The sequence below is a fragment of the Anabrus simplex genome, chromosome 8 (genome assembly GCF_040414725.1).
Source record: "Anabrus simplex isolate iqAnaSimp1 chromosome 8, ASM4041472v1, whole genome shotgun sequence".
Lineage (NCBI taxonomy): Eukaryota > Metazoa > Arthropoda > Insecta > Orthoptera > Tettigoniidae > Anabrus > Anabrus simplex.
The window spans coordinates 17435292-17447450 of NC_090272.1; the positions used below are offsets into that span (position 1 = coordinate 17435292).

Sequence of the window (12159 nt, forward strand, 5' to 3'; positions counted from 1 at the left end):
CAACATTGTATATATTTGCTATATTTGCCTTGTCCTCTTTTCTAGTCACCTTTGATGAGAGGTAAACCTTTGCCAATGTGAACCCGAAAACTGCTCGTAGCTAGGGAAGGGGGTTAAGACCCCCACGGAATGTTTACAAAAGAAATTAAGCAGAAACTGGCAATAAACAAGTGAATATCGACACTTCACAGAGACATGATTGTCAACTAACAGCTGCTTTAGATTGTAATCTGATCATATTGTCCTTGTTCTGTATTTTAATGTAGTACTGCAATCTGTATATGAACATAATTTACTTATAATGACACTCACGGCCACCTCCATTTTGTTATTGTAACCACACCATCCCGTGTGACATACTCTTCCATTGACAGCATGACAGCTGAAGACTACTCACCAGCTGCTCAATGAGGGTGGCTTTCCCTGCCAGTGTGGCCTCCAGTGCGGTCAGCTGATTCTTGAGACTGTCACGCTCGGCCAGCCAGCTAGCAGCTACACCTTGCTGCGTTGCCTCGCTGCTGTGGGCCCGCTCGCGTTCTTCTTCCAGCTGAGGTTAGGGGAGGATCCATGCAGCATTCGTGTGTAAGATTACATAGTTGGTGAAAATAAAAAGAAAGGAAAGAAAGAAGAAAGAAAATAAAGTTTAATAATTATCTACAGTAATATCTATGGAAAGGCAAAGCATATTCATGCAAATCCAGCTACCAACATTGTGCAAAATCCTCATAAGTCTAATTGTACAGGTTGGAGTCTGACAGCTGGGCTCGGGACCTTAAATTAAAATAGCTCAGAGAGTGTGATACCAGTGAGTAATAGAGGTCACATGATTTATTTATTTATTCATTTTATTTTACGTATCCAGATCATGAGATTACTAAACTTTGAACATGAATATACATCAGAATTAACTAGAGTGAAATATATCAAACAGAATGACAGAAGTAGACATCCAGATCATGAGATTACTAAACTTTGAACATGAATATACATCAGAATTAACTAGAGTGAAATATATCAAACAGAATGACAGAAGTAGACACAATAACAATATATATATAAGTGTGTGTCCGTACATTTCACCTTGCAGCCAAAACTACCCACGACAGATCACTGGTGTTTGTGTGTGGTTGTAAACTCAAGTCTCCCATTATGCACTATACTGCTTGTGTGTATGTGTCTGTGGTGGCCTGGAAAATGTGGGGGCTTGAAAGCGGCCAATTATATAAAAAATTAGGTGTCACAGACCACTGATGTTTGTGTACGGTGAGACTGCTGTCATGCACTATAGGGGTTCCGCGTATGTAGCTGTAGTGGTGTGGTAGATGTGGGACTTGAAGGTGGCTGACTTCGTCATTGAATGTATTAAAATGGGCGAGAACGTACTCTAGAAGGCTATGATGTGTACTCCTTGGTTGTATATACCATGTTGGATTCATGTTGCAGGAGTATGGCGATCTCAGAACCGTAACAGTACGCTGCTTGAGGACATCTCGGACGATTTTCAGTAATTCTTGAATACAAAGCAGATACTTGCTGAAACAGCTCCTTAACAATATCATTGACGCAGTAATCCTAACCGGCAAAGAAAAAGGAAAATCAACTTTCATACCAAGAATTCCATCGAACTCAAATTATTTGTCATTTTGTTTCAAATGATTACAATTTCCTGTGAGATTAGCTTAGAGTATGACTGACAGTGAGACTCAGGGTCAAACATTCCACAATTGCGGAGTTAATTTGAAGGATTCCTGTTTCACACATGGTCAGCTCTACGTTGCTTTCTCCCGTGTCGGACAAACAGAAAATATGTGCAAGCACCAGATAACAAGCCAACAGTATATACGAATGTCTTTTTATGAAATGACTTAGAATGTAAGATATTTGCCGAAAAAAGAATAAAAATAAAAGAAGAAACACTTCTTCTGTATTATATAGAGAAAACCGCATGGATGTACAAAAAATCCAGCGAAGCGGGTTTTCTTCAGCTAGTGTTCAAATAAATGTTCTGAGAAAGCTAGAATTCAGTGGTTCAGATAGTCTTGTTAATTGCTGTTAACAAGCTTCCTCTAGCATTCTGCAAATCAAAAGGTGTCCTTGATGCTGTAGGATTCAACAAACAATGCTGTGGCATTGATATTTATTGGACAAAAATAATTATTATTATGACATATCAAGTAGCGTCCAGTCTCATTTCAAATTCAGACATAAATTATGTCTAATGGGACTTGACCTTTATTCATTGTTTGGGTATCATATCCTAATTGCGATGAATCTGTAATCCTATCACTGGACTCCTTATTGTGTCCTTCAACATTCTCTCTATGGTTGGTATAGAAGAACGTCGCATTGTTCGTCCGCCACTTCATCTTTGAACTAATGCTGTGCACAAACTACTGTGTGGTAGTTTAATGTGAACTTGATGCGACGCCTGGTCTCAAGATGTGAGGAGGCTTTAACCTAGTAAGTCAACAGCAAAAGTATTTATGTATTACTGCACTGCTTCGTTAAGTCCACACGATTGTCAGCATCTAAATTGACTACATAACTGGATTTGTTTTTGAGCGATTATTTCAAGATATCCGATCGTGTGACAATATACTGTGCCATCATGTAGAACTCTCAAAATGTGTAATAGTTATTCCTGAAAAAGTGAATTAACGCAATTTTTAACGTTACCAACTGAAAATATCCAAAATTTGTAATTTTCAAATATTTGGGTAAAATATGTAATAATTGGGTGATACCTCAGTAAACAGGACGTGTTTTCTTTCGTGATTTTATGTTCAGAGATTGGTTATATTTACCCTTGAAATGTTTCTTAAGTTTTTCACTATGTTGATGATTCATTTAATGTATTGTGTTGGTACCCAGAGTTGTTTTTCTTGCTTTATGTTTTGGAGATAATTTGTTTATTGTCACAATGTGCATTAATTTTTCCTTGGGGTGTACAACATTTGTCGCAAGGTATTACGTAGTTGATGCACATTGTTGTACACTTGTGGGCTATATATATATATATATATATATATATATATATATATTGTGCATAGTGTAAAAGTGGAATCATACTCAGTTAGATGTGATTTTGATCACTTTCACTTAAAACTTTTAGTGGACACCGAAAGAAGCAATATATACGCCATGTCTGCCGCATCTATCAGCCAGGTGTAATTTTCCTCTTGGTCAGTGGATCCAGAAGAACCTTTTTACCACATAGAGATAAGAGAGTCTCTGAAAATTATACAGCAGCATTTATAATTTAAATCGTAATTTCTAGAGAAGATATTATTACATACTCCGGGCCTTTATGGTCACCGTCACTGGAGGACGAATGTCCTACTACTACGATTTGCATTTTTGCCTTGTTAAAATTTATGCCTCACAGTTTGAATTTTTTAAAATTTGCCTTCTTGCTTGCATCACATCCTTATATTATATCATGTAGTCTTTGTTCCATTGTTGCCTTGTTTATTTCAGATAAGGTAATGCCATCCTATATTTAATGTGATGGACGCATGTGATTGGGAGCATCTTATTATTTCATGATCTGGTTTTATTTAGACAATGTTGTGTTGAAGTGTCTTTATTTTCAGTGAGATGTGAAGTATTGGTATTTTAAAATTTAAATTACAAATTAAAATTTTTTTGTATTCTATCCAGTTTAAATAAATACTGTATTTGATTGTGTCAATTATTAACATGATGTCATGCCTTGTTAATGGATTGATAGTTATCTGAGATTTATTTTACTTATTGTTAAAGTTTTCCAAAAATTTTCTTATTTTCATATTTGTGTAAATTCTATATTTTTCACTTGATCCAATGTCGGGCGAGTAAAATTGGTCTCAATCAGCCTGTTACAACATGCCCTGTTTCATTTAGAGCAATATCAACCTGTCTTGCACGAGTGGGATTTCGCCAGACTGATGCGGAGAAACACAAACCAAGAACACTGTATAGTAGCAATACGTGTTCCAGTTTTACTCTCAGGTAAAAACCTGGGCATTGAAGTCCCTGATTAGGATTGTTGTGTGGTGTATCGGTCGCTTCTAGTTCTCCCCAGAACTCTAAAACTGATTTTCTATATTTTGTGTTAGTATCATTTATTGTAATTTCTCACCACCACTCACATTATTTAATTAAATTGTCAATTACAGTATATATGTTGTTATTTGCTATTTTCAGGAAAATTGCTCTCCTCCTACAAGTCTGGTCCACCCTCGGCTCATTGCATACTTTGCACCATCATTATTCTTGTTGTTCTGCCTTGTGTTTGTTTGTTTGCATAGTGGAGTTACAGTTTGTAGTGTCTCATTATGACACCTTTTAAGGTTGGCACACAAGTCCTCAGTCTATTCAGCAGCAAGTTCCTCCAATCACTCACGTGTATGGAACTGCAACTGGTCCGCAAAACCAGGTGATGATGGCAGAGAGTTTCACAGCCAAAGATGGGGTGATGGTGATTATTTTCTGCTTCTTCTTCTCAACTTCTGAAGCATTCTTCATCCAGTGTCGGGATAATGAAATTGGTCTCAAGCAGCCTGTTACCATATGCTCTGTTTCATTTAGAGCAATATCAACCTGTCTTGCACGAGCGGAATTTCGCGAGACTGGTGCGGAGAAACACAAACCAAGAACACTTGGCTGTGCCCCCTGTATAGTAGCAATAAGTCTCAGGTAAAATCCGGGACAGAAGTTTCAACCTCCTCAAGCAGTTGTTGTTTTGTATAATGAAATGCCTTTGTATCAGCTCTGATAGACTGGTCATTGCATGGATATTATAGAGCAAAAGAGCCAGCGCACTACCTTAAGGGGAGCCACTTTTCTGATTTCTGGAATGGCTTCTTCTCTTGTCCGAGGTGAAAAGGAGCCATCTACTCTGCAGTAAACATTGGATGAGCTGAATTAAGTGGTAATTTTTGTGATGCTTTATATCTTTTTAATGAACTTTGAATGATTGACAGTGTTACAGACACTAGAATCTGTTATCTCGATATATTATGTTTCGTCTACAGTTCCCTGGTATTTGCAGACAAACCTCTTCACTATACTTGATTATCTTAATATCAAGTGAATGTGATGGCCAAAACTAGGACTATTAGGCAGTACCATATGGCTGATAAAGCAGGCATGAGGCAGTAACTAAAAGGTAACTATGATCGGTGGAAAACGGTAAATGAGAATGTAAACAGACTCTGGGATAGGTTTAAAGAAATTGTCGAGGAATGTGAAAAGAGGTCTGTACCTTTAAGGGAGATAAGGAATGGTAAAGACCCACCTTATTATAATAGAGAAATAAAGAGACTAAGAAGGAGGTGAAGACTGGAAAGAAATAGAGTTAGAAATGGCTGTGGAAGTAAGGAGAAATTGAGGGAACTTACTAGAAAATTAAATCTAGCAAAGAAGGCAGCTAAGGATAACATGATGAAAAGCATAATTGGCAGTCATACAAATTTTAGTAAAAAAGTAAGGGTATGTATAGGTATTTTAAGGCAGAAGCAGGTTCCAAGAAGGACATTAAAGGAATAATTAATGAACAAGTGGAGTGTGTATGTGAGGATCTTCAAAAGGCAGAAGTATTCAGTCAGCAGTATGTAAAGATTGTTGGTTACAAGGATAATGTCCAGATAGAGGAGGAGGAGACTAATACTAAAGAAGTATTAAAATTTACATATGATAACAATGACATTTATAATAAGATACAAAAGGTGTAAACTAGAAAAGCGGCTGGAATTGATCAGATTTCTGGGGATATACTAAAGATAATGGGTTGGGATATAGTACCATATCTGAAGTACTTATTTGATTATTGTTTGGTCGGAGGAGCTATACCAGATGAATGGAGAGTTGTTATAGTAGCCCCTGTGTATAAAGGAAAGGGTGATAGACATAAAGCTGAAAATTACAGGCCAGTAAGTTTGACATGCATTGTATGTAAGCTTTGAGAAGGCATTCTTTCTGATTATATTAGACATGTTTGTGAAACTAATAACTGGTTCGATATAAGGCAGTTTCGTTTTAGGAAAGATATTCCACTGAAGCCCAACTTGTAGGATTCCAGCTAGAGCAGATATCTTGGATTCAGGAGGTCAAATGGACTGTATCGCGATTGACCTGTCTAGAGCATTTGATAGGGTGGATCATGGGAGACTACTGGCAAAAATGAGTGCAATTGGACTAGACAAAAGAGTGACTGAATGGGTAGCTATATTTCTAGAAAATAAATCTCATAAAATCAGAGTAGGTGAAGCTTTATCCGACCCTGTAATAATTAAGAGGGGAATTCCTCAAGGCAGTATTATCGGACCTTTATATTTTCTTATATATATAAATGATATGAGTTAAGGAGTGGAATCAGAGGTAAGGCTTTTTGCGGATGATGTTATTCTCTATAGAGTAATAAATAAGTTACACAATTGTGAGCAACTGCAACGTGACCTCGAAAATGTTGTGAGATGGACAGCAGGCAATAGTATGTTGATAAACGGGGTTAAAAGTCAGGTTGTGAGTTTCACAAATAGGAAAAGACTTCTCAGTTTTAATTACTGCGTTGATGGGGTGAAAGTTCCTTTTGAGGATCATTGTAGGTATCTAGGTGATAATATAAGGAAAGATCTTCATTGGGGTAATCACATAATGGGATTGTGAATAAAGGGTACTGATCTCTGCACATGATTATGAGGGTGTTTAGGGGTTGTAGTAATGATTTAAAGGAGAAGGCATGTAAGTCTCTGGTAAGACCCCAACTAGAGTATGGTTCCAGTGTATGGGACCCTCACCAGGATTACCTGATTCAAGAACGGGAAAAAATCCAAAAATTGATTGATTGATTGATTTATTGATTGATTGATTGATTGATTGATTGATTGATTGATTGATTGATTGATTGATCGGTAATACAATCAATCAATCAATCAATCAATCAATACTGATCTGCATTTAGGGCAGTCGCCCAGGTGGCAGATTCCCGACTTGTTGTTTTCCTAGCCTTTTCCTAAATGATTTCAAAGAAATTGGAAATTTATTGAACATCTCCCTCAAACTAAACATCGACAATCCCAGTCTGATAAGATGATTCATTATCATGTTGGAATATCCCATTGATGCCAGAAAACTGGTTTTATATGGTTAGTAAGAAGTAATCATTAATATGCCTTGACATGGCAGGACAGAAATACCATCAGCCTGTACAGTGGCATGGCTGCTTCGGGTTTGTAGAACTACATCCTGAGGAGTATGCCACATGTTACCAATCCTCCAAAGCTCTGTGTCCTATATCCTGCAATTAATAGCTTTCTGTCTAGTTTCCTGACTGAATCATCAGACTAGGGATTTTAATCATATTTGATTAATTCTTGACGGTGAGGGGCTGGGTGTTTTACGAACCACCACAGAGACATGTTTTCATAAAAGATTGACATCTCGCTGAAAAGCTGGGGTTGATTCACATGTTGTGTGGACTAGGAAATGCGATATTGTCATATCTGCTGGATACATCTCCTGCATTGAATGTGGCTAAGGTATGAACCGCAGCTCCCAGACTTCCTATATTCCTCGATGATATGTTCCCGAAACACCCATTATTTAGTACATGTGGATACAAAATTCCTGAAATTGAAAGTCCTATTTATTTAACAACCTCGTACATGTAGATTGGTCCTGAGCTGATGGTTGATATTCAACCTCATAAATAGAACAGGTGAAGACTCATTTTCTATCAATTTTCTTGCCAGGTCCCCTCTTTTTATTACTGCCCAACTGTCAATTCCAATTCTCCTAACTATCATAGGGAAATATAAGATGGTTATATTGTAAAGATAATGATAAAAAGAAGGAAAGCATGCAGTATACTGAATTCTGCTGACACTAGAAATATGCAGATTAATATTTGCTACATTGCATACGTACAATGAGGGATATAACAGATCAGAAACATGGATATATAAAATAACTTGCCTCTTTTTCTAACTTTGCAACTTTGTTCTTGTTTGTAGTGAGCATTCTTTCAGTTTTCTTCAATTTATCTTCTGCTTCCTTGGCTTTCTTCTCTACATCAGAAAGTTTGGAAGTTTTATCTGCATTCTGTTAAAACAAAGAGGATTGTATTCGTGAGCTAGTTCAAGTTGGTCAAATTACCTTGGAAGTATTACATGTGTGGGACCATACACTGAAATAAGGCTATAATAACAGTCTATTGACATAACATAATATATTGTACCTTGCAGTATAAGAGCATGTCCGTTAGTGCCCCAAGATCGAGGAGAGGGATGGCCAGGTCAGGTCCACTCAGCTACGTGAGATTACATAGCGTTTGTTTGTCTTTCCCTAGGGTGAGATAATGTCATCTCGTTTCTGCAGGGGAACCTGGGAATGGATGTAGGAGAGAGACCAGGTCATCGTGTCCTCCGTTTAGGACTTGTTTGTTCCTTTCCATTTAGACCAGAACAGTTTCTTTAGAATCTGTCATTGAGTTATTGAATTTTCTCGAATATTCACAGATTTTAATTCCTGACATCTGTCTATCTATATAAATGTGAAACTATGTGTGTTTGTCTTGCATGGACTCCCAAAACTACTGGCCTGATTTCACTGAAAATTTAACAATTTGTTCTTATTACTCTTGAGACAGTTTAGGAAGTGGTTTGAACAAAATCCGATGCATAGTTCTTTTATGAGTAATTTTATGTAATTGATTTAATTGCAAAGTCACATCAAGATTGGATCGACTTGATGGACAGACTGTCACTAGGCAACAGCAACTTAAGCTGTATCATGATAGTCCGCTAAGTAATGTTGTACATAGGAGGATGGAACACGCCGCCATGTTTTATAAAGTACTTTTGGCTAGGAGGTACATGACCGTGCCTGTTGTTTGGAAATGTCAATCTAACATGCCGTGATCGAGATATACTTTCATGTCATTGCACCAACTTTCAGAGGACTGCCAAGTTTGAAGAATGTGGCTGTGCTTCAGGTGTGAAAAAATATTTAAGAAACTGTGAAGAAATAGAATATCAAGAGTGGAATGACACGAGATATCGCCCACTCCTAACAAAGAACAACTGGGTGTTCGGGAGCGGAGCAATGGCGAATCTATATAATGTAATATAAAAATCGAAGTATGTAGGCTATGAGTATAAATTCCACATCTCCTCCCCAACCACTGGATCATTTTCAATCAAACTTGGTAAAGTTATGACTTACTACTTGGAGTGAAAACGGGTGAGAAAAATAAATGCCCAAAAATGACCAAGATTATGAACTTATGTTTGTATTGTCAAGCTCTCAGATAACTGAGGGGCGAGGCACCTCGAAGGGCAGGGGATGACCCAGTTTCAGTTGTCGTTTAAGTGCTAATTCAGTCCCCATTGGCATGGCTTTTCCTCTCTTAAGACCCTAAGGAACTAGGAAATGCCTCTATAGTCCTAGTTACAAAGATGGGGAATTCCAGGCATTCACCTCCCCGTCGTAGAGAGGGGGCAACGAATGTATGTCATCACAATGTTATTACATACAGGCGGCTAACGAATGATGGGACCGAGTGTCTCCCGGTATAAGGAGATCCCCTCTGCCAAGTGCCAACACTTTCTTCGTAGGGTGGATGAGCGGGTGGAGGGTTTGGGCACCCTATTGCCCATGGGGTGAGAAATTGCCCCTAAAGGCGGATGAACCGACTTGTTTTGGTCAACGGCATTGGTATGCAGAAGGCAGCGTGAAACCACTGCATTATTATCCCTTGTCATGCAACCATGCAATCGTCTCTACTTGAGCAAATAATTACTGAACTTCAGAACTCAAGATCTGGCAGGGGAAGACAGACTTGCAAGGCTTCCCAGGTCGTTAGTCAGCGAAATCCTTGCAAAGGACAGGAAAAAACAGATGAGAATCGCAACGTGGAATGTCAGAACACTAATGACACCCGGGAAGTTAGAAGAGGTAAAAAGTGTGATGGAAGTTAATAATATTGATATTTTAGGACTTTGTGAAACACGATGCCAAGGAAATGGTGATTTCATTAGTGATGCATTTAGGATCATCTATAGCGGAGGAACAATACCTGATCAATGCGGTGTGGGACTAATTCTAGGGAAGAACTGGGCAAAGAATATCGAGAACACCTATCATGTAAATGACAGAATACCGATGGTGAAGATCAAAGCAAAACCTAGGGATATGACCATTATTCAAGTGTACTTTCCAACATCGAACAGTAATGAAGAAGAGGTTGAAGAGATGTATGAGTCTCTTGATGAGCTACTAAAACCAATTGATGACAAGGAAAATCTGGTGATTATGGAAGATTTCAATGCTGTGGTTGGCTCAAAACCACACAGAACGGGGATAGGGAAATTTGGACTGGGAAGGAGAAACACCCGAGGCGAAAGGCTACTAGATTTTTGCGAACAGTATGATATGGTACTAACTAACACCATGTTTGAAGTGCCTTTGAGAAGACGATATACCTGGAAAAGTCCCGGAGACATGCAAAGATACCAAATTGAGTTCATATTAGTTAAAGCTAGGTATAGAAATCAAATCAAATCAAATCAAGCCACAGCTATCCTGGCGCTGAAGTGGACAGTGATCACACACTTGTGAAGGCAAAATCCAATTTCAGACTTAAAAAGATAATCAGAAGGAAGAAAGTCAGATGGGATTTAAACAGATTGCAAAACAAACAAACAGAAATATGCAGAGGATACAAATGCACTCAGGGAATATAATAATTGTGAGATGGACTGGGAAATGATGAAACAAGGAATCTCTGAGATAGCAGATAGAACTTTAGGTAATAGAAGACTAGAGCCAATAAAACCAAGAGATATTAGACCTTATTCAGAAACGAAACCAGTATAGGAAGATAAACACAGCATTAAGCCAAGATCAGTACAGAAAAACAAAGAATCTCATTGTGACAAAATGTAGGGAGGCAAAAGAAGTATGGATGAAGGAAATTACGCAGACTATAGAGAATGATGTAATAGGAGGAAGAACATATAGAGCATATGGCATGATCAAATCACTTCAATATAAACCCAAAACAAGAAGTTCAGTTATAAAGGATAAGAATGAGAAACTACTCATCGATAGTGAAGATATCGCAGAACGCTGGAAGGAATATCTTGAAGACCTGTACTGGGATGAAAAAGTAATGGCAATTCAAGACTATCTTGAACCTGAACAGATGGTGGAAGAAGACAATATAGGCCCAATAATCACATGGGAAAAATTTGACCTAGCACTAAAACAATTAAAGGACAAGAAAGCAACCGGACCGGACGACATACCAGCAGAACTTCTCAAGGGAATAGGAGAAAAAATGAAACAACAACTGTATAACATCATTGCGAAATGCTATTACAATGGTGAAGTCCCTGGAGGCTTTACTAAAAGTAGGACAGTTACCTTACCATAGATAGGAAATGCTACTGACTGTTCCAACTATAGAACACTAACACTGCTATCGCACGCATCCAAAATACTGCTTAATGTAATTAAAAACAGGATTAAAAAGAAAATTGAACAATATACATCGCAGGATCAGTTTCGTTTTACAACAGGAAAGAGAACTAGAGAAGCTCTTCTAGCATTAAGAACTATTCTAGAAAGAAGACTAAGTGTTAACGGGAAAACATACATTGCATTTGTGGATATAGAGAAAGGCTTTGACAAATTAAACTGGAAACAACTCTTTAGGAACGTGAAGAATATAGGACTGGACTGGAGGGACAGAAGACTCATTGTACTCCTGTACAAAAATCAATGCACAACAATAGCAATCAATGGTAATGTTAAGACAGCATCCATTAGAAGGGGAGTGAGACATGGTTGTGCGCTATCTCCATTTTTGTTCAAAATGTTCATTGAGGAGGCCATATCAAAACTTAAGCAGAAAACCAAAGGAATCAAAATTAACGGACAACAAATCCACTGTATAAGGTTTGCCGATGACATTGCATTAATTGCAGATTCAGAGAGGGAAATAAGTAAAATGCTACGAGTTTTAACATCAACACTACAAGAATCAAAATTGAAACTGAACACCTCGAAAACAAAAGTATTAGTTGTCAAGAAATCAACTGAGGAAATACCAATAAACATTAAGGTATGCGATGAAAAAGTACAACAAGTAAGTCAATTTTGCTACTTGGGAAGCAT

The 12159-nt window shown here is 37.9% G+C and overlaps 1 protein-coding gene across 3 annotated transcripts in view; it reads right to left on the minus strand.

The window, feature by feature from the left end:
* The window catches only part of LOC136879210 (uncharacterized), a 1250431-nt gene that overhangs the window by 537206 nt on the left and 701066 nt on the right, over positions 1-12159 (minus strand). For all 3 annotated transcript variants that reach the window (XM_067153008.2, XM_067153007.2, XM_068228965.1), the window contains 2 exons: positions 7957-8082; positions 398-547 (listed from right to left, as the gene is read on the minus strand). In XM_067153008.2, coding sequence (XP_067009109.2) covers positions 398-547; positions 7957-8082 — 276 coding nt within the window. The remainder of the gene's footprint in view (positions 1-397; positions 548-7956; positions 8083-12159) is intronic.